General features: G+C 42.6%; 1 protein-coding gene across 6 annotated transcripts in view; it reads left to right on the forward strand.

Moving 5' to 3' along the window:
* Nucleotides 1-11,902: 11,902 nt before the first annotated feature.
* Nucleotides 11,903-22,687, forward strand: part of pcdh7b (protocadherin 7b) — a 156,746-nt gene continuing 145,961 nt past the window's right edge. For all 6 annotated transcript variants that reach the window (XM_042512087.1, XM_042512088.1, XM_042512089.1 and 3 more), the window contains exon 1: nt 11,903-15,697. In XM_042512087.1, the coding sequence (XP_042368021.1) occupies nt 12,623-15,697 (3,075 nt within the window). In that variant the 5' untranslated portion in view covers nt 11,903-12,622. The remainder of the gene's footprint in view (nt 15,698-22,687) is intronic.

Raw genomic sequence — 22,687 nt, forward strand, 5'->3', positions numbered from 1 at the left:
AGACGTACACAACATTAAGTCAAAATACTTGGGTGTCCACATACTTTTGGCCATCAACTCAATCTTAGAAAAAATCAAAAATCTGGCATATCTGACCCATTAAACTGTCCCGTGTTTATTGACCCTGACTGATTAATTTTATTCGGTTTTGTTTGCGATTCCGTCGGCTGCACAAAGATCATAATCGCTTCTGACAAAAGGTACTAAGACCTGCACTGTTCTACAGACAGGACCCAGGAGATAGACATCATGTTTTAGTGAAGAATGGACTTCTGAGTGACTGGCAGATACCTCACCGAGACAGAGAGCTCTGGCGGGGCTCCAGCGAGAAAGAGAGACAGAGAGAGAGTGAGGAGGAGAGTATTTTTCTCAGAGCAAAGGCAGCATTCAATGAGAGCTTCACTGGAGAGGATGAGATGCCCTTTTCTGTGTGCGATGAAGGATGGACAGAAGGGGGGGAGGACGAGAGAACGAGGGAGCGAGAGAGAAAAACAATGAGGAAAGAGAGAAAGGAGGAAACTTTTCAGCCTGCATTTTCCATTCAAAGACGTTTTGACAGGGCAGAGCCCACTCTGTGGCGGGGAGTGGAGCCATTTTGAAGTCTCCTACCGGCAGCTTGAGGGAAGCGGGGAGCCAGAATAGATATATCTCAGGGCTGCCTTACGTTTTTTTCTTCTCTCTCTCTCTCTCTCTCTCTCTACCACCATACTTTCTTTCCTGTTTTTGACAGCCAGCTCCGAATCGCCGAGGAGGTGTCTTCTTATTTTCCTGCCGAAACAGTGGGACAGTGCACACAAACACTCCAGCGCTGTTCATAAACAGATAAACACACCGGCAGACCAGACAGGCAGGCACACACACTCACTCACACATGCACATAAACATTCAAGAAGTAACTATGCATTGGAAATGACTACCCTTCACATGTTTTCTGCTGGAGTTGAGGGAGGGCGCGAGTGAAGGGGACAATCCAGGACTATCCGCCTCGACACAAAATGAGTGTCACAAAACAGAGCCGCTATTTTTTACTTTAATGCATGCAAATAACAGGCAGCCATTGACACGGGGGGCAAGATTTAGTATGCTCTGCGATTTTTAGGTCGCAGCAGCGGGAGGGGTAATTCATCCTTATTATTCCCTCAACATATCCTAATAATGCGGCCAGTGTTGCGTGCCCCGGCTGGGGTTTTGGGTGAGGAATTAGCAGGGTTATTGTGCCAAACTTCCCTTTTAAGTGTCAGTTTTTCAAGGCGCTTTCTCCGGGCTCATTGAGGATCAGCGGGTGGAGGGGAGGAGCACAGTGTTGACACTGGAATTATCACAATAACGGGTCGCCTCGGACCACATTTGCTCCAAATCAGTCCATTCATGGCGGACACAGCGACCCTCATCCCATTGAAAGAAGAAGCTTCTGAATGGCTGCTTTGAGAGGGCAACGTTTGAAGTTGGAGGGGCTTTTGAGAGGCAGGGTGTCCCTTGTGTCACTGGTGTCAGTGATTAAGTTGTGACTGGGTGACTGACTGACTGGGTGGGGAGGGTGACTAATGTCTACAATGTGTATGCCCCTTGTACTGATGGGAGTGATATGGGGTCAGTACTTGTAAGTGGTACTTGGTTCTTTCTAAACCTCTCAAATACAAAAATAAACTTGATTAAAATTGAATAAAATAGTAAAAATGTAATCAAATTCATCTATTAAATAAAAAAAAGAACAACATAAAATAGCAATTCAAAAAATTCAATTTCTTGCATGTAATTTTTGAATATTAAACAGCCTGGATAGATGATTGAAATCTATCTGATGTAAAAGTTAAAGATATTTTTCTAAAGTAGAAGGAAATGTTGGGAAAAGAGTATTCAGGACAGTCTGCCCTGAGGTTTTGAACCACAGTGATTACTTTTATATACTTTTACCTTATCATTTATAACTTTGGTCATCTTTAATATGACCAAACATTGTAACATTACATATAGCCTAAGGCAGAAAATAAAGAAAGGCATAATAGGTACCTTTTAAACTAATAATGCACATTAGCTGTAAATTGTTAAATAATTATATAAAGAGCATAACCCAGTGTAGGCAGACCAGAACGCTGTATATACAGTAGCAATTCAACATGTTTATTTGTCTCTTTGATGTCTAGCTGTATAGAGAATATAGTTGTTTTATTGTTATTTATTGTTTATAATTCTCCCAGTGGTTATGCAAGTGCCTTAAAGGCAAGCTCCGCCACCATAGATGTGTATGTTTGGGTGGATTAACACTGCTAAGCCCTTTGGTTGCAGTATGTGACACAGTTCAAGCCAAAGACACCCGCCACATTCACAATACACCCATGGATATGCTAATTAATAGTGCAAACGAGCAAGCTATATTACTCATGGTGTCAAATCAAGGTCAATATGACTCATAAAACTCAAGCAATGATCCCACTGGAGTCTACTTCCACCGAACGAGAACAAGACGCCACTTCCTTTTCATATTCAAAGCGTGGCACCATCCATTTTACCCCCTGTGACTACCTGAATGATCTGGGCGGTATTGAAACTTTCTGAACCAATTCTATTGTGCATTGTGATCTCTTCAACAGTTCTTGCAAAGCCCAGGGGGGGAGGGGAGGCAGAACAAGGCGTCGGAAGTCCCAAAATAGCAACTCGCCAGAGGGAGTTGGAGGGAAAAGTGCTTTGCCGAGCTACACCGCCGCCACAGTGCTGGACGCTTCTTGTCTGCGCCGTTGAGTCACTTCTTGTTGATGTGTCTCTCCACACTCCTAGAAATAAAAGTTCCAAAAGGGCTCATCCTGAGGGGCTGAGGTTCTACCAAGAACCATTTGCTTCTGAAAAACTTTTTTTAAATAAAGGGTTCTTTGAGGGTTCTTGTAAGAGTTCCATTAAGAACTAAAACTTTGGTTGGTGGGAGAGAGAGATCTATGGATCATGCAGTCAGCTGCTATTTTCAGAGCCCGCTGGGTGGGCTCTCAGTGAAATCCTTGGGAGGGTTCCTGTAAAGGGTTCCTGTTAGAATCTCCTGGGTGAGTTCCAGATAAAACCCTTGTGTTATAATGGGGGTTCTCGATAGAACTCCGTTGAGGGGGTTCTAGATTTATCTCTTAGAATATAAAATGGGTTCACAGTAGAACCTTCTGGGTGGGTTCTAGATGAAACACTTGGATTATAAAGGGGTTCTTGGTAGAATCCCCTGTGCGGGTTCTAGATTAAACCCTTGGAAAATGAAATGGCTCACAGTAGAATCTCCTAGGTGGGTTCGTTTTAGCACCCTGAGAAAGTGGAATGGTTCTGGAAACAACAGAGAGGGTTTTGGGTGGAACCATTACACAATATGAGGGTTCTCTGTCGAACCTCTTACAGGGGGTTCTGGGTGGAACGTTTCACAGAATTTTCTATGTATTACCCTTAATGTTGAGTTCTTGGTAGATCCCTCTGCAAGTGCTCTAGTTATAACCACAATAAAAGGATCTACAGGGAAAAAAAGGGTTCTCTTTCAAAAACAAGCTTATATGTCCAAGAGCGTAGCTGCCTAAAGTGGAGGATGCTGTGACATATTGTGGCTCGGGCAGCACTACAAAGAGTCGCCTAACAGCCGCCCGGCTGGCTGCACGCCCTCGGCCGACTTTTTACACTCTGTTGACGAATGGTTGTGTTTCTCTCTGGAGGGCGTGTGGTCAGAGGATACACAGCGACAAGATCCACGCGGGCGCAACGGGGGACAGCGACTGACATATCCACATGGCGTACAGAGGAAAACCTACACATATGCATCGGAAGAGTGAATCAATGCTCGTTCCCACACATGCAAAGATAGCGATGCACACAGGAAGGAAGATAAGGACACACAGACATAGATGTTCAGGGTTCGGCTCATTCCTCTGGCATCAGGGGGTGTTGGCAGATAAGAGCCTGTGCAGTTTCTGTATGAACATAGCTCTGATAACTGTAGTTCACCATGAGGCATTGTCCAAAGCTTTTTAATCACGTCTTTCTGTCTCTGTTTCACACTCACCGACAGTGGAGTCATTAGGCCTAAGGCTTCAGCTCAAAATTTTTAATACACAGGGTTTCCACACATTTTCATTGACAAATGCATTGAAAGATCATTACAGTGATGCATCGAAAGATCAACACAAAGTCTGAAAATCCAACAATACTTTCTGTTTTTCCAGTTTCAGGCTGTGATATATGATGTCATTTTGGTGATTATTATTTTGGCTTGCCCTTGGGTTTGGAAGGTGTATTTTCTTTAAAAATCACCATAAAATTTAAAAGGAAAACAAAATGGCCAAGTTTCTTAGAAAAAAATGGCCAAAAAGTTTTAAGGAATAAAAAAGCAACATCTTTTGAAGATTCAATTCAAAATTAAAGTAAAAAAAAAAGTTTTTCCGGGTAAATAATGTGCCAGAGTGCATAACAAAGCATCAAAATAGAGCTTTATCAAAAAGGAAGGACTGGCTGGACCCCCCCTTACAGAGGTCCTGCCTAAGCCCCCAGTGTCTTAAAATCCTAGAAACGCCCCTGCTCAAGGATAGTCACTGGAGACAGAAATAACTAAATTATCTTTGCAACAAGAGTAAAGCGTTAATTACAGTCCAACAAGAAAACACCCAATGAAACCATCAGCCTCCGACTGATTTGCTGTTAATGGAAGTTAACACCAAACCTCTGCTATGCTCTAAAAATAAAAACTGTTTCTTGACTTTTTTTCTTAAATGTAGTCTTGCTCCTGCTGCAAAGTGCAATGTCATAATTAATTGAGTACATTCGCCCCCAAGTCCCAAACACCTGGTGGCTCAGCACCAGCGAAAAAACACACAGCGATGTGATCCGTCAAGCACCCACTTCAAAGCCACAGAGTCTGTTTACTGTTTTATTAACAGTCCGAGCAGCTCTCCCAATGGAGAGACAAATGTGCTGCATTTCTTTATAAATGTTTAGGGTGTGACAAATAAAGAATAAAGAATTAAGTCCAGCTATAGCTGACAATTAATGTGCATACAAAAATTTGAAAATAAAAGCAAATTAAGAGTTTTATGCATCTTGGATACTTATTCCATTTTTTATTATCCATAGCTTTTATCTACAGTGGAAGTATTTCTAGCTATGAGTTTACCACGAAAGGGAAGTATTTTTTAGCAGGACATTGGCAGCATTTCCAGCAGCAGTTGTGCAGGTATTTTTTCACACACATTTGTAGCATTTCAAGTGGTGAATGTGTCACTAACGGCATGTTTGTTTAAGTTCGGTCATATTTTCCTTACTATAACCGAGTGTTTTTTTGTTCCAAACATAACCACACGTTTACCACAGCACTGCTGAAACTTACAGAAACACATAATTTCAACATATCTGCTACAGACTATTGTACAAAAGTTACATTATTTGTGGTTTGCAGAAAAGTATTACACCAACTTTTACTTTGGTGATTGGGTTGCCTTTTTCCCAACTTTTGTGAAAAGCTGAAAATAAAAACTAGATGGAGGATGGTACAAAAATGAACCTTTTTAGAGTCACAGCTTCCTGTGGATTGTGAACCTGTTATTGCAGCTATACTTTTCTCACGTTTCCCAAAACTAACTTTCACACTTTCAAAGGTGTAAACACAGCAAACAAAACCAACTCAGTCAAACTTCAGTGGACAATCTTCAACTCCGTTCTTTTTCTGATTTTCCATGTAACTCAATATAATTTCCAGGTATGCCAATCGTAAAGTGTGTTTATCATAAAATATCTGCTTTTGTGCACTTGTGTCCTTAATTTCTTGTTTGTTTCTGCACAATGTGCGAAATCTCTGTTTTTAATGTGAAAATACTTAAGCATGTGGTATTTTAAAGTGGCATTCAGTTTTTGGTTATGTCGTCTGAATTTGCTTCAGAAAAACTGACAAAAAAATGCCTGATGGCTTGCTGGAAGATTTGTGGTAACCCAGTCACAGTTGAATGCCAATTAGCAGGATTTTTCTATAACAAAGGAGGACTTTGCAATCACACAGTTTGAGTTTTCAAAGCAACACGGGACATGTAAAAGAGATAGTGGCCAAATCACCTGCATTCAGATTTCAAGAGCCGCATCAGTCAAAAAAAAAAACTCTTACTCCTCTAGTTGCTCTCAGCCACACCTCATCTCTTATCCATTCACACATCTTTCAACATTTTAAGAAGCGACTGCATCCTGGTTACAATCCAATCAAGTTAATATCCCCCTCACCTAAAGCCAATCACTAATCACCACCCCTTTTATCAATCCACTTAGCTGCACCTGCAGCGTGCAGCTTCCAGCTCCTCATGCCAACATCCAACCACCAGCTCCTCCATCATCGCCAGCATCGAGATTCCACACAGTCAGAATGACGGCGGCCAAGCTCGAGGTGGTAGATTGCTCATCTCTGAGTTCATCTCCATAATTAGACATGAAACAACAATTCTTCACTATATTCAATATTAGTCACTCTTTTCACAGTAATTTGTGCAACCTTTGTGTTTGAGATGGTGGCGACGCATCTTTATTTTGACAAAGATCTTGCACACCATGATGTCCTATTGACATGTGAGTGGGAACAAACACTTGCATACACTTTATAGAATTTTTGATCACTAATAGCGCTATGGAACAATGGTTTTTCGAATTTGCACATGATTTGTTCTTGAACATGCACACATGTGAACTGGAGACCTGCACAGGTTCAGTTTTACCAGCCCGAACTCGTAAAAGGCCGCCGCTTTGACAGTGCATAAGATCTGGCATAAGATTGCAACACCAAAAGCCATCGTTGTCATGGTACGTCGCAGGATGGCGTCAGGTAAGAACGTGGCCGAACTGAACAGGTAATGCTATTATCATACGCTGTGTCTGCATGAAATTCAGCACAATGGCATTAGGCTGAAAAGCTGCTGCTAACGACTTAATATGAGGAGCACTTAGGTCCCTAAAGGCTGGGCGGGACAGCGGGTCCAAAAACCCCGGACTTCCATGCAGGACTCCAGTGTTTGCTTCCCGTATAATTGTTATGTTTTTTTTCTGCACCTCACCATGTGCCCTTTTTGCCCCAATCCGAACCATCCGTGGTAGCATGTGCTTTTGTTGCCTAAACATAACATGCATGGTATAATGTATGGTATAGAACATAACTTGACAAATGTTAACATGAATATAACTTTCACACTTTAACACGTTTTTAAACATGATTTCTGCCTCAGTCACGTAACACTCGAGTGTTTAAACCTTTGAACCCTGTGCAAAATGGTTCAATTTTTTTAAAAAACAAACAAAAAAAAGGTCAAAGAGCAATTTGGAAAGATTTTTTACACAAATTGCAAAAAAATGGTAAAATTAGAAAACTAGTTTAAAAAGCTAGGGGAAATTCTAGATCTAAAACGATCATCATTACCTGTTTAAAATTATGTTGCAGAATTATTTTGATTTTTAAAGACTTTTTCCCTTGTTTTCCCCTTTTTCTTTCGAATTTTCAGGTAATTTTCTGGCTAATTTGGGGGTATATATTTCTAAATTGCTCAATGCCTTCTTCTATGTTTTTGAAAGAAATCAAGCCAATTTACACAGGTGTCAAATGGTTCAACTCTCCTCATTAGGTGTGAAATATGCTTTCCACCAGGTAAATACAGATAAAATACAAATTAAAACACATCACAGCTCTTTCTTTATCTCCTCATTGTCTTTTCTTCTACGCTGTTCTCTATTTTTATTCACAGGAGAGTCACACCTTCTGCTCAGGTTTGAAATCTACTTATTTAGCAACTTTACCTTCGAGCAGAGTCACTTAGTGCTCTCAGGTAATCACGCCAAACTGCAGCATTTGTCACACTGACTTTTTTCTATTAGAGAGTATGTGATAAATGTAGAAAATGTGTGCAATGTGAGTGGAAAGCATAAAATATTACTAAATAAGGCCAATTTTTCATTTTCTCCTTCATCACATTTCATTAACACATAGAGACTCTGCATGGGGTATGAACAAAACGGGGAAATATTTCAAGATTCTGAAGCATTTGCCATCCAGTCCTTTGCATCAAATATTTAATATGCAAAAGATTCAGTCAGGAAATCACTTTTGGGGCGAAAAATGCTTCATCTCTTATCAGGACTTGTTTTAATTGTGTGCTATCAGTCATCGTGTGGGAGTATGAGTCACTTTTTGTGAACATCTCGTTTTCCAAAACACCTCGTTTTCGCCGATGAGATCTTTGTAACGCCGTCGAGTGCTTTTCTAAGCATCATTTTGGACCACTCATCCACTCTAGAGCAAGATCGATGCTACACACAGCTATGGTAATGATTTTCAGTGATGAATTTGTAGCCTTGATCTTCGCGGTTCTGATAGTGCACACCGCCTTAGAATCGCCTACAAGCTCAGTTTCACTTTATGTGTGGTTATTTTGAAGGCCTGTGGACAGAGAGTTTTTATGTGGGTCTCCTCTGATGCAGTGGGTTCATAGTGTTTGTTGTATGTAAGAGAAATAGCCGTGTGTTGAATATGAGTCTTTAGATGTTGTGATTTTATTAATTGCCTTGAGGGTTGATTCAAAATTTCCAATAAAAGCAGACTTTCAGTGTTGCTGTGCTTCATTTATTTAATTTTTGTTTTGGTTTGGTCATAAACTACTATTACTGCTAATAATAATAATAATTTTTATTATAGTACATTTTATTCACAGCGCTTTTCAAGGTATTCAAAGACACTTGAAAAAAAAGGACACAAACAGCGATATCCTTGGTGAAAGTCCGCAGTTTATAAATAACATTTTGTTTTTAAATTCATAATAATAAATCATAAATCTAGCTTGTACCCTTTGAGCAGTGTATATCAATAAATAGCAGAATCAAAATAAGTAGATAAAAGTAATAAATAAGCAGATAAAAGACAAATTAAAATCTATAAAGTGCATTGTTGCAGGGATATGAAGAACCCATACATTTGAGTAAACAACCCAACAATAACGTAAAAATGAAACTGAAGCTGGGTCAAATACATCTAACAGTAAGGATAAAGTGGCATGCACCTGTGCTTTATTGTAGGGATGGACAAATACTTCTAAACAAGCTACTCATTTGTTATCGATTTCTTGAAAACAAACAAAAACAGAAATAATAAAAGCAGAATGTGAGTGGCTGCATCACTTCCAAAGGTTTTTTAAGTACGTTTGTATCATGTTTGTGCCAAAGCAGCTCTGATATTTAGCCAGCCCGTGTCACATAACTGTGGACACCGATATGACATCAGAGCAGCTGCGCACAGCCGCACACTTCTGCATCAAGCATCAGACAATGTCAGAAAAAGCTACTTTTTTTTACTTTGCAGATGGAAATACAGCAAGATGCACTAATTGTGAAAAGAAAAAGCAACGCAGCAACAACATGAGTATCCTCTTTAAACATTACGAACAGTAACAGTCTTTTTTTCTCTAAAAATTATAGTTATTTTGAAAAAATCACATACCCGTTCAAGAAAATTATCTGCATTATTATTGTTTGAATTGTAACAGGTATCATACACACAGGCGGATTGGGAGACAATGGGCCAAAGGCCCCACCGCCACGACACAGACTTTGTTCTCAGTATGCATCGTCTGTGGTTTCGTGTCTCTTTGACATAATTTTGTGTCTTTTGAGTCAATTTTGTTTGTCTCTTTGAAGTAATTTTGCGTCTCAGAGGAAATTTAATGTGTCTTGGGGTAATTTTATGTCTCTTTGGGGTAATTGTATATCTCTTTCGGGTGATTTGTGTCTGAGGTTTTTTTTTTTGTCTCATATAAGTAATTTAGTGTCTCTGACATAATTTAATGTAGGTAATTTTGTGTTTCTCTGGGGTAATTTTATTTCTCTTTTGGGGGTAATTTTTGTCTCTGAGATGATTTTGTATCTTTTTGAGGTCATTTTCTGTCTCATGTAAGTAATTTCATGTCTCTTTGGGGTAATTTCTATCTCTGTGCTCATTTTGTGTCTATTTGACTTCATTTTTTGTCCCATAAGTAATGTAGTGTCTCTTAGAGATAGTTTTGTGTCTCTATGAGGGAATTTGTATCTCTTTGAGGTAATTTTTTACCTCCTTGAGTGAATTCTGCATCTCTTGTAAGTCATTTTGTGTTGTTTTTTGTGGCTGTTCTCCCTTTTTTGTAGTTCTTTTGTGTCTCTTTGCTGTTCCTTTGCATCTCTCTGTGGTCATTTTGAGTCTCCTCCTTGTTGCTACATGTTAATCTGAGTGATCATCTATGATCATATCAAAGTTAAAATTAGGGCATCGCCCACATCTACTATATTGTGACAAACTGCAACACAATCATATTCAAAGTGTATATTTAATTCTTTATGACTCATACTATCATACTCTCTGAACAAAACATATTTATTATTCTGAGGGAAGTTGTGTCTCACTCCCCTATGATGAAATATTCCATTTTAATTTGTGATGATAAAAACTGCCTCACAACATTCATACACAATTCTGAGTCATAAACACACACGCTCCCTCTAATCAACCATTATTGTATGTGCTACTATTATTTTGTACTACAATGTGTCTTTTGAGCAAAACTAAAAGATGAATATGAAAACATCCATAGTGTACATGCAGCATAAATGAGTCCACTCTGTATCTGCTGTACTCGCACTCCTTTTCAGGGAGTTTAATTTGACGATAGAGGGCGCTAGTAAGCAAGGATAAAGCCACTGTTGGAATTTCAGACAGCCGTCTGAGAAAGATGCAGCTGCTGAGACTGGCTGCCTCCTTTCCTCTCCCTCTTCCACCTCCTCCCCCTACCTCCTCCCCGCTCCTCTCCCCTGCCGCTATCCCACTCTGCCCCTCACTCCTTCACTCACTCATTCACTGTATAATCTCCGCGCCGCACTGTCCCTACATTAAAAACGCGAGAGCATCCCCAATTCTAACTAAGAGGAGGAGTCCTCACGCACGCGCATTAAAGCACAAGTTTCTGCCTTTATGTTTTGCGCTTTGCATAGCAAATAAATGTGAATCCACGCTGGCGAATGTGCTCATTTACGCACAAAAACACAGTGCACCATTGGGGAGGATTTAAGCACGATTGTGGCCAAATTTGTGACATGAATGTTTGCGCATCGCAAGTGCTTGCATTTGGACACACGCTAATCCTGCACAGGGAGTTGCGCAGTGGCCACAAGAAACCGCTTTACGCATAAAATTCACAGCCGCTGTCTCACATTTCTGGAGTAGACTGAAAAAAAGACAGACACCGCAAGCTGCGCCGCGCCGGAGAGCCACCGACGACCACACGCATTCATATTAGTAACCACAGGGAAACCACGGCACTGCGCACACAGACAGCAACGTCCCGGCTCGCCTGTCCTGCAGCGGCTTGTGTCACACATTTGGAACATGTTAAAACCCTAACTTGGGTCAATAAGAGTGCGTAAAAGTTGCGTTCCACAAGGAATATCATGCCCGGATTTCGCTACAGAATGAAATTATGCGTAATTTAATATAAAATGCCTTAAAATGGTGTGTTTTTAAATGGGATATCTCGCCGCATCGCCCACATATGAAGCATCAGTAAAGTGCCGAGCCACGTCTAGAGAAAGCCCCGCTCTAAAAACCATCATTATTTCGGCATCTCCCTCCTCTTGTCCCCCTCTTTTTCGTCAAATATTATCTGCTGGCGTCTGGACCCGGCGATCAAGACCAAGTCCGACCCTGTTTACGTGCGCGCTGCTGCTGCTGAGGGGGGAGGTGGAGAGAGAGAGAGAGAGAGAGAGAGAGAGGAGAGAGAGAGAGAGAGTGAGAGAGCGAGAGAGGGAGACTGCAATATCATTTGTGAATCCCTCTCACAGTGCTGCAGATAGGGGCTGCCAACACATGCGGCGCGTCTGCAGGTGAAGGAACAAGCCTGAATGTGCTGGACACAGTAAGGAATTCGAAAAGAAAAAACTGCGGATATACATTTTTTTCTTCTTTGCATTGTGGAGTTGCAACACAAAAAAGGAGAGAGAGAGGACTGCTGGCTGCACTTGCAAGGAAGAAGAGCAGCCGGACAGGTAATTTGCTTCATATTCGCATCCTTCAAGATCGCAGAGTTGACAGGCTCCGCGCTCCGAGTTTTGGAAAAACTGCGCGGGTATTTAAATGATCCTCTGTGGACATATCGTGCGGACAGAGGGATATTGCAGCCTCACCCAGAAAAAAGAGGAGATTCTAACCTCAAACTGTGAGTAGGATATGGACTGAATCACTTTCTGGTAACATAATGCTCGGACTATAGTGGGGTTTTTTTGGCTTTTACGCGCATGATTTTCACATATTTGCGGGAGCGCACGGAGCCTCTGTGGTGAGTTTTTGATATCATTGCGGCTTCTCTCTTTTTTAAAAAAAATAAAATAAGGGAAAGAGCAACTAACATCCAGTGCTGGGGGAGGAAAAGCACAGAGAAGCCCGTGCACTTGCTGCTTTGCACTGCAGCAGGAGCGATGTAGGAAGTCGTCCGAGGATGAAGTCTCACGCATCGGGCTGCAGAGGGAAATGAAATATCTTTTTTCAGTACCGATTAATTGGTGATTACTGATCTTTTTTTTTTTTTTTGACATTTTTCCCCATCTAAGTGTTTTTTTTTTCCACGAGGGAACAATGAGGACTACTGGTGCAGTGGACTATTTGTACTATTGCATGCTCATCCTGCAGCTCGTGCATCAGCCCGCCGCCAAGCAAGTGCTCCGGTACCGTTTGGCCGAGGAGGGACCCGCCGATGTCAGAGTCGGGAACGTGGCGGGCGACCTGGGGATCGTGGCCGGTTCCGGCGAGGTGACATTCACGCTGGAATCGGGCTCTGATTTCTTCAAAATAGACAACATCACAGGTGAGCTCACCACCAACGAGAGGCGCATAGACCGCGAGAAACTACAGCAGTGCCAAATGATCTTTGACGAGAATGAGTGTTTTATAGATTTCGAAGTGTCAGTGATTGGACCAGCCCAGAGCTGGGTCGACCTTTTTGAGGGGAAAGTCATCATATTAGACATAAATGATAACACTCCATCTTTCCCATCCCCTGTCCTGACACTGTCTGTGGAGGAGAACAGACCCATTGGAACCCTTTATCTGCTGCCCACAGCCACAGACAGAGATTTTGGCCGAAATGGAATAGAGAGATATGAGCTTATCCAGGACAATGGGGAGAACTCAAGGCGCTTGGGCTCCTCCGGGGATTCATTCTCGGGGAAGAGGAGATTTGAGGAGGGGGCGAGCAGGAGCAGCGTCTTTGAACTGCAAGTTGCTGACACCACTGATGGCGAGAAGCAGCCTCAACTCATTATTAAAGGGGCCCTTGATAGGGAACAGAGAGACTCCTATGAGCTCACGCTGCGAGTCAGGGACGGAGGAGATCCCCCTCGCTCCTCGCAGGCCATTCTGAGGGTGATGATCACTGATGTGAATGACAACAACCCTCGGTTTGAGAAGAGTGTGTATGAAGCTGACCTACCGGAAAACAGCTCCCCCGGTGCCCCCATACTGCAGCTCAAGGCGGCTGATGCAGACGTGGGGGTGAACGGTCAGATTGAGTATGTGTTCGGGGCAGCCACAGAGTCAGTGAGGAGGCTGCTGAGGTTGGATGAGAACACAGGGTGGCTGAGTGTCTTGCACCGCATCGACCGTGAAGAAGTGAGCCAACTGAGGTTCACGGTAATGGCCCGTGACCGAGGCCAGCCGCCCAAAATGGACAAGGCCACTGTGGTGCTGAACATCAAGGATGAGAACGACAACGTCCCTGCTATAGAGATACGCAAAATCGGGCGCATTTTCTTGAAAGATGGCATCGCCAACGTGGCTGAGGATGTGGTGGTGGACACACCCATTGCCTTGGTTCAAGTGTCAGACCGAGATCAGGGGGAGAACGGCATTGTGACCTGCACAGTGGTCGGGGATGTTCCCTTTCAGCTCAAGCCGGCGAGTGAAATGGAGGGTGAGCAGAATAAAAAGAAATACTTCCTGCACACGTCTGCTCCGCTGGACTACGAGGCCACACAGGAGTACAATGTCGTCATAGTGGCTGTGGACTCTGGAAGCCCCAGCCTTGCAAGTAATAACTCTCTTATCGTCAAAGTGGGTGACACAAACGACAACCCTCCTATCTTCAGCCAGAATGTAGTTGAGGTGTCGTTCCCGGAAAACAATGCCCCTGGCGAGAGGGTGACAACAGTGGCGGCCATCGACGCAGATAGTGGCAAGAATGCTGAGATCGCCTACTCCCTGGACTCATCGGTAAATGGGATTTTCTCTATCGACGCAGACAGTGGAGACATCCGAGTAAACACCATTCTGGATAGAGAGCAAACGGAGCGCTACGAATTCAAAGTGATAGCCAAAGATAAGGGCATAAACACTCTACAGGGCTCTGCAACAGTGGTCGTGCTCGTGGCGGACAAGAATGACAACGAGCCAAAGTTCATGCAGGATGTGTTCACCTTCTATGTCAAAGAGAACCTTGAACCAAACAGCCCAGTTGGCATGGTGACAGTCATAGACGCAGATAAAGGCCAAAATGCAGAGATGAGCCTTTTTATTGAGGAAGAAGAGGATATTTTTTCGATAGAAAATGACACAGGGACTATTTTCTCCACTTTGTCGTTTGACAGAGAGCAGAAAACGACCTACACATTCAGAGTCAAAGCTGTGGACGGTGGTGACCCCCCCAGATCAGCCACAGCCACAGTTTCCCTCTTTGTCATGGATGAAAATGACAATGCACCCACGGTCACTTTCCCAATAAACAGCTCCTACACGCTGCTTCCTCCCTCCAGCAACATCAGAACAGTAGTAAGGACTGTCATAGCAACCGATACAGACACTGGCATCAATGCTGACTTGAACTACAGCATCATTGGGGGGAACCCGTTCAAGCTGTTTGAGATTGATGGAGGCACTGGGGTCATCTCACTGGTGGGGAAGCTGGAGCAGAAGCACTACGGCCTCCACAGACTTGTAGTGCAAGTAAACGACAGTGGCCAGCCTTCACAGAGCACCACCACGCTGGTGCACGTGTACGTCAACGAGACTCTATCCAACTCAACAGTTGTGGAGGCCCAGGTGGCGAAGAGTTTGAGTACGTCTCTAAACACGAACATCGCAGGTGACCCCAACTATGATCTGAGCAAACAGCGGCTGAGCATTGTAATTGGAGTCGTTTCGGGCATCATGACAGTTATACTTATTATTTTAGTCGTGGTCATGGCACGCTACTGTCGCCCCAAGAACAAGAATGGCTATGAAGCTGGCAAAAAGGACCACGAGGACTTCTTCACGCCACAGCAGCACGACAAATCCAAGAAGCCCAAGAAAGACAAGAAGAAACAAAAGTCCAAACAGCCGCTCTACAGCAGCATCGTCACCGTTGAGGCCTCCAAACCCAACGGGCAGCGCTACGACGGCGTCAACGAGAAGCTGTCGGACAGCCCCGGCATGGGCCGCTACCGTTCGGTCAACGGAGGGCCGGGGAGCCCAGATCTGGCCCGACACTACAAGTCCAGCTCCCCGCTCCCTACCGTGCAGCTTCACCCACAGTCTCCGACGGCTGGGAAAAAGCACCAGGCAGTTCAGGACCTGCCCCCTGCCAACACCTTCGTTGGCACCGGAGATAACATTTCCCTTGGATCTGACCACTGCTCTGAATACAGCAGTCAAACTATCAACAAGTACAACAAACAGGTAAGAAGACACGTGTCCATGTTCTTTTTTTTTTCCCCTTCCACCACTCTTAAATGTCTTCTGTTTCTTCCTCTTAGTGTTCTCTCTACCATAATGCTTTCTGACAGGGCGAGTCTCAGTAGTCTTGTTGCCTTTATGGTGCTAATGTGTGTCAAGTTAGTGGTATTGATCTGTTTTGGTTTGGAGTGCCATTCACATGTAATATTGAAAAGGAAGGTTTAGATTTGCTAACGAACGGGGTATTGATACCACTCGCCCTTCCAACTTCTTTTTCCCCTTTTATCACGGCATGTGTCGCCTTTTTTTGGTTTTCCAACCTTGTGTCGGGAGTGTTGCAGACAGCTCACATAAGGGTTTGGTTTGCAGTTATTTTATCCCAGAGGGGTGCATGCCAGGGGCCGGTTACACTCCTCCTTGTCGAGCTCTCACCCTTCCCCTCTCAGCCTGTGACAAAGCAGCCTTGTCTTTGAGAGAATAAGACAGAAAAGGTGCACAAACATGGCTTTGTGAGTCAGTTTTACAGTCTTTTGAGTACGAACATCTGGCCAGGAGGTCATATTAACGTCCTCCTGCATCAATTCATTGACCTCGCAGTGAAATTGGACGTTTTTATACGGCCTTCCATATTGTGCCTCTGCTTCTTTTTTATCTGTTTCCTCATATATCTACCTGCTTTTCTCCCAGCTCCCTTCTTGTTTTCCCAGTAACTCTAACATTTGCAGAGCTGGAGGAAAAAAAAAGGGTGTAGGTGGCATGATGTGATATTCAAATGTGCGCTTTTATCAGTCGAGTCTTTATATTTTTTTGGCTGTTTTTCTGCTGTGATGTGCAACAACAGCGAGAAACAAAGACATAATGAAGTCAGCTGATTTGCAGGGAAAAAAGAGCAGTATTGTTTTATGTGTTTTCTATGGCAGTCTAATGAATTATTGATCTTTCTTTTACTTGGTGTCAGCACTACTCCTTTCGAGTTCTCGAGTTTTCTCTCAGCTGGATTGTTGTTTCCAAATTTTTCTTTTCCTTTAGATATCTCGTTATTTATTCTATACCAACCTGGCCCTGCATCCATGCATGTCTTGCATCCCTCCGTTTTTCCAGCCAACATCATGCAATGATTCTCTCCGCCTTGCCTTTTTTCTCGCAGTGGTTTCTTTTTAAATCTCCACTCTCATCTCTCTATATCCCCTCTCTCCTCCCTCTTGCTATTACTCCTCTCAAATCATTTCACTCCCCCCTTTTACTTCTATCCCTTCTCTTCCCCCTGCTCTGTCTCTAACAGCTTCTAATATGGTGTGTTCACTGAGCTGCTTCCCAGAGTGTGAGGAGTGCTGTTGCTTTCGGATGTCTCCTGCATAATTAAAAGGGCACTCTATTTGCTGCTGCGGCAGCAGCATGTATTGTGTGTCACCATGCTCCACTTATATAATTATTTATTTACTCTCTGCATTAATGCTGCGGTAACTTTTATGGACTGTGCGGTTGTTAGGAGGCAAAAACCGTAATGCACAAAGAGGATTTTCTTGTGATTTCTGGGTATTCTGGATATTTAAATTGCACAAGTTAAACTGGTCTACTGGGCAGTACCATGCATGTTTATTGTGCCTGTTTGGTGTTTAATATACAATAGCTAGCAGGTATTTAAATTGCCTTTTTATACCCCACAGGCTTAATAAATACTCACTGTTGATACATTCTGGGTGAACAGAGCGTAATTTAATGGTTGCACAAGAGAGCTAATTGAAGAGAAGGTGTGTGTGTTCATGTGCTCCAATTATGGCTTTAAACAGCCACCTCAGTATTAGATTAAGTAGCGGAGCGGTCATGCTCTCCCTTTTAGGGAGCTGGAAATATTCAGTGAGTGGCACTACAGCTTAAAGACATAATAAAACACTCAAGGACACGAGTGTTTCTCAGTTAAGGGAACAATTTGAGCAAGGTTTAGATTAGTGGTGGAAATGATGTCGTCAAAGAATACACTTAACTTTACATTTTCACTGTGTTTTCTTAGCTTTATTTTCTTGAGTTGTGTTTGTGCTGAAGAATTTATATGTAACTAATCATGTTTGGCCACATACAGGGCCGAACCTAGCATATTCAATTCCCCGGGTAAGCCTATCTTGGTGCCCCACCCAAACAAGTAATCATTGTTATTATCTAATATATTTTTTTTAATTTATCACTAACGCAAACAAATTTGCAAATTCAATCTTATTCCGTTTCATACTGCACCCTGGATGGCTTTTATATTTTCACTTTCTCCGACTCTAATGCTCTCCCCACTCGTCTCTAACATTTCCCATATGTTGGAAGTTTTTAGTTACTTGCCAAAGTCAGTCTGTTGTTTTTTCCCCTCCGTGGATTAGTGGTAGAAAACATTGTCATCAATGAATACCATTAACTTCACTTTTTATTATATTTTCTCAGTTTTACTTTCTTGAAATGTGTTCATATTGCAGGATTTATATGTAAATTTAATGTTCTCTTTTATTACATTTGGCTACAAACAGGACCATAACAAGTAAATTTGGTGCCCTGGGCAAGCTTCCCCTGGTGCCCCCCCAACAAATTTTTCTTTGTTTTAATTTAGTCTTCGCCTTGTTTTATACTCATTTTCACTTACTTTAATGCTCTCCACATACACTTTCTGCCACAAAATTTCCTTGATGTTTGAATTTTTTGTATGTCAGTTTTTGTGCCCCCTTTTGGGTGGCCTGAGTCACCTTTATAAAGATCTGCCCCTGGCCACAAACGAGCTTGATTTATTACAAGTGATGATGTGTGTGTGCACTCCTTCGCCCTTCTTTTTTACCACTCCCTCTCTTTTTGTCCGTCTGTGGGAAGAGATAGAGACAAGCACAAGAAAGACGGCCCTGTTAGCCGCGCAGAGAATGGCCCCCACTGTTTCACGAGGGACTCGGGTGGAAAGATAGAGAGAGAGACGGGGAGGGAGCAGGGAGAATAGTGCTGACCATTGACTGTAATCCCCGAGGTATCGGGTTCCGTCTTTCTCTCTCTCCTCGCCTACCTAATCTCACAATAACTGCACAGGCAACCTGCTCGGGCAGGTAACCAGGCAACTGAGGGAGTTTATCGGCGAGGCGAGCCTTTTTCTTTTTAGCCCATCAGACAGTTAAACAGTCATTAAGCTGATCTAACTGTGAGGGAGAAGCCAGCGTGTCACCCAGCATCTGCTGAGGGCTCGAACAGGAGGGGCAACAGACTTGACATTTCATCTCTTCCTGTTACCGCATTGATTGTGACACATTTTATTCATATTTTTTGCAGGGTTTTTTTGTGTCATGCACTAGTGGAAGAAGTATTCAGATCCTTTACTTAAGTAAAAATACTAATACCAACTTGTGAAGATACTCTATTACGAGTAAAAGTGATGCATTGAAAATGGCACTCAAGTAAAAGTAAGTTTACTCAGGAAAATGTTCATAAAGTATTAAAAGTAAAATGCAGAACAAAACACAGAAAAAATATAATAATCAAAAACACACCAAATCTCAAAATTATAAAAAAAATCAAAAAAGTCAAAATTCTAAAAAGTATTAAACCCTCCCCAAACTTATATAAAAAAATAAAAATAAAAAAAAATGAAAACCACCCTCCAAACATTAAAATTAGAAATAAAATAAAATAAATATAGGGACATAAAATGTACAGTATTTCTTACTGAGAGCTAGCGGAGTGAAAGTATAAAGTGGAATGAAAAGAAAATACTCAAGTAAAGTTCCTCAAATTCATACTTAAGTACAGTACTTAGTAAATGTTGGTAGTTAAATTCCACCACTGGCGACATGTGGCGCTCTGTCTTTGTGCTCCTTGCATACCCACGTCCAATCCCTTGTATGTGTGAGCTGATGAGTAGTGTGTGCACTTAACAGAACACTTAACTTTATTACTTTTGGCAGTAGCTTCTGTTCCATCCACTGCCAGAAAATAATGCTGTCCAGCCGTAATGTAGTGAGGAATGAAATCACTTAGCCATCGAATTAGCACAAGCCATCAGCCTTTGTTTTATCATTGCACTTCAAAGCGCCACTCGTGCCCAGGTGGATCACTTTTAATCAGCGGTGAGCCACAGCAGCTTGTATTCTGTGCTCTCGCAGCGCAGCCCCTCAGGGCAGGCAAAGCCTCGCTCCGCACACTTATACCAGGTTATTCTGCCTCAGGGCCGATGCAGCAAGCATAACTGGACATTGTCCTTAACCCAGCCCCCGGTGTTCACCCCCCGCGCTCCGGCCAGCTGTTCCTCCTGTGCCGTATTGTAGCTGCAACCTCTCCAGTGTGAGCTGAATACAGTCGAGGAGCGCCTGATTTGCATAGGGCAAATCCTCACCCCGCCGCCACGCAGGACAAACAACATAACCATGCAAATGGAGGTCATCTGGATGGTGTTTGTAGCCAAAACATAGGATGTGATTGCCCTTCAGGCTCCAGGCAGATCAGGAAACCAATATGGAAATGCAGGGCTTTGCCTCTGGCCTCATTTGTTTTAACCTACGAAATGTAGCTGCCTAAACACCTACGAAAAGCCACAACTGACCTAATTGAAACTTGCAGTGATACAGCATTTCAGGTGTCCTCAGTTTTTTAGGAGCAGCGATTCATAGGATCATGGGCAACCTCTGCACAACATGCCGCTAAATCCTACAAACTACACTTTTACAGTAGCAGAGGACTTTTATTTTGATAAGTTGCAAGAGTGTGACTCATTGATGCAACAATGTCTCGAGTAAAGTGAATGATGGCAGCATGCAACCTTAGCATCAACGGTGGCAATCTGCTGTATGATGAAGCAAATATGCATGCTTGAATCAGGACCACATTTCGACAATAAATTGATACACAAAAACCGCAGAAAAATTTAGTTTCTGGTGCTCAAAATGTCCAAAGGAAGGACTCCTCTCAAGCATTTGCGTATGGATGAAGTTTCAGTCGGTTGCAGGCTGCTAGATGCCACTAATTCCTACACACTGTTTGCTGTTTCTATCGAGGACCACTTTAGAAATAAGTGTTTTTAGTCATGTTTTTGAAGTGCCTTCCTCTGGGGGTTTGTATGCCCATCATACTCCTTTGAGTTGTTGTGCTTTTAAAATTCCTAATAAAAAATCAAGTCAATTTCCAGCATAAATTGGTGCATATTATTTCACTAGTATGCAGGAAATTAAGTGTTTGATGCTCAAGGAGGACCCCCAGTCACCCAGTCACCCCCCCCCCCCCCTCCCCCCAACTGTTGGAAAAAACACCACTATGCCTTAGCAAAGGATTAAGCAATCATGCCACCATTGTCCGAACCTTTGTGTGTTTTTCTTTGGCAGTCATCACCACTTAACTCCCCCGATGGCGTGATTTTATCTGTGAAACTGTTGTGGCAGTCAGTCACTCATTGAGCTCAATTAGGTAATTACTTGATAAGAGGTTCCACAGGAGCTTTAACAATGTTTGGTCATCCCCCACCCTCCAGGGTCGCTGATACAGGTCAGCCTATTTTTATCGGAGAAAGCAGAGGAAGTAGAAACTGTTCTCTTTATTATCATTAACTTTCTTGGACGGTCAACAGCAAAGTCATGTCGGCAATCTGCTGATTATCACGTTAGAAGAACAAAATATGCAAACAGTTTTTATAGCAACTTCACTGGATACCAGAAAGAGGTGCCAAAGGTGAAAAAAACACAATCTGGAAATCTTGCATTGAGTAAGAAATGAGATTAAGTGCAATGAGCTGGTTTGTTTATTACCACATTATTATTAGTGCTTGCCCTTTGCTGCGTACCGCCGACTGTGGCTAATTTTATCAAAATTGTTTTGGATCTATTACGGCTTAATTCAATCTATGGCTGCCTGGGCTTTTGTTGTTTATGTTCTGAAAGGAAAATGGAAGGCGTAAGAGTGCACAGTAATACTCATGAAATTGCAGCGGGCAGCATTTTCTGGTATAATTTGGTTTGGTGATTTGAATGCAGTCGCTCTAAGGCAATTACTAATCTAAGGATTAGACTTACCTGATACGCCGGCAGAAATGGTGGCGACTGAGAGGAAGTCAGGGGGAGAGATTGCTATAGCTGCTTTCTGCTATATTACTCTGCATAATATGTTAATATTGAGGTTTATATAGGGCAGTGATCCTCAACTGATGGGCCTTGGGCCAAAACTGGCCCCCAATAAAGTGCTGGGTTGCCCCCCAACCATTCTCTAATTCACAATAAATATAAAGTGATTCACATTGGGATTTGTTGCACTTTTAGCATACATAAGGTGCCAGAGTGCATAAAACAGCGTCAGAGATTGTTTATATATTAAAAAACAGCCAGTGGAGGATCCCTTGCACCCCCTGACAAAGGTCCTAGCTAAGCCCTAACTGTCCTAAAATCATAGAAATGTCCTGAATTCCCAGAATTATCCTTAAATCCTAAAAATGTCCTAAAATCCTAGAAATGTCCTAAAATCTGAGAAACGTCCTAAAATCCAAGAATGTCCTGAAATCCCTGAAATGTCCTAAAATTCTAGAAATGTGCTAAAGTCCTAGAAATGCTCAATAGCCCTGGAAACATGCTTAGATCCTAGAAGCATTATAAAATCTTGGAAAATGTCCCGAAATCCAAAATGCTCTACAATCCTAGAAGGTGCCTAAAATCCTAGAAACGCGCTAAAATCCTAAAGATGTCCTAAATTCTGAGAAATGACTTAAAATCTAACAAATGTCCTAAAATTCGACAAACTTCCTAAAATTCTAGGTATGTGCTTAAATCCTGCAGATGTCCCAAAATCCTACAAACATCCTAAAATTCTAGAAACATGTATGGGGCTGCTGCGACTGGCCCCCAGGCAGAGCAAGTTACCCTGCTGTGGGGAAAAGCATGAATCGTGTTACTTCTTTGCTCCTCTGCATACAATAAATGAGCTCAGTTGTCTTCACGTGAACATTAATATTTGTGACTGAACTTTCTCACGATAAGATGCCAAAACACGGAAGAAATGGGG

This window comes from Plectropomus leopardus, chromosome 23, assembly GCF_008729295.1.
Source record: "Plectropomus leopardus isolate mb chromosome 23, YSFRI_Pleo_2.0, whole genome shotgun sequence".
Lineage (NCBI taxonomy): Eukaryota > Metazoa > Chordata > Actinopteri > Perciformes > Serranidae > Plectropomus > Plectropomus leopardus.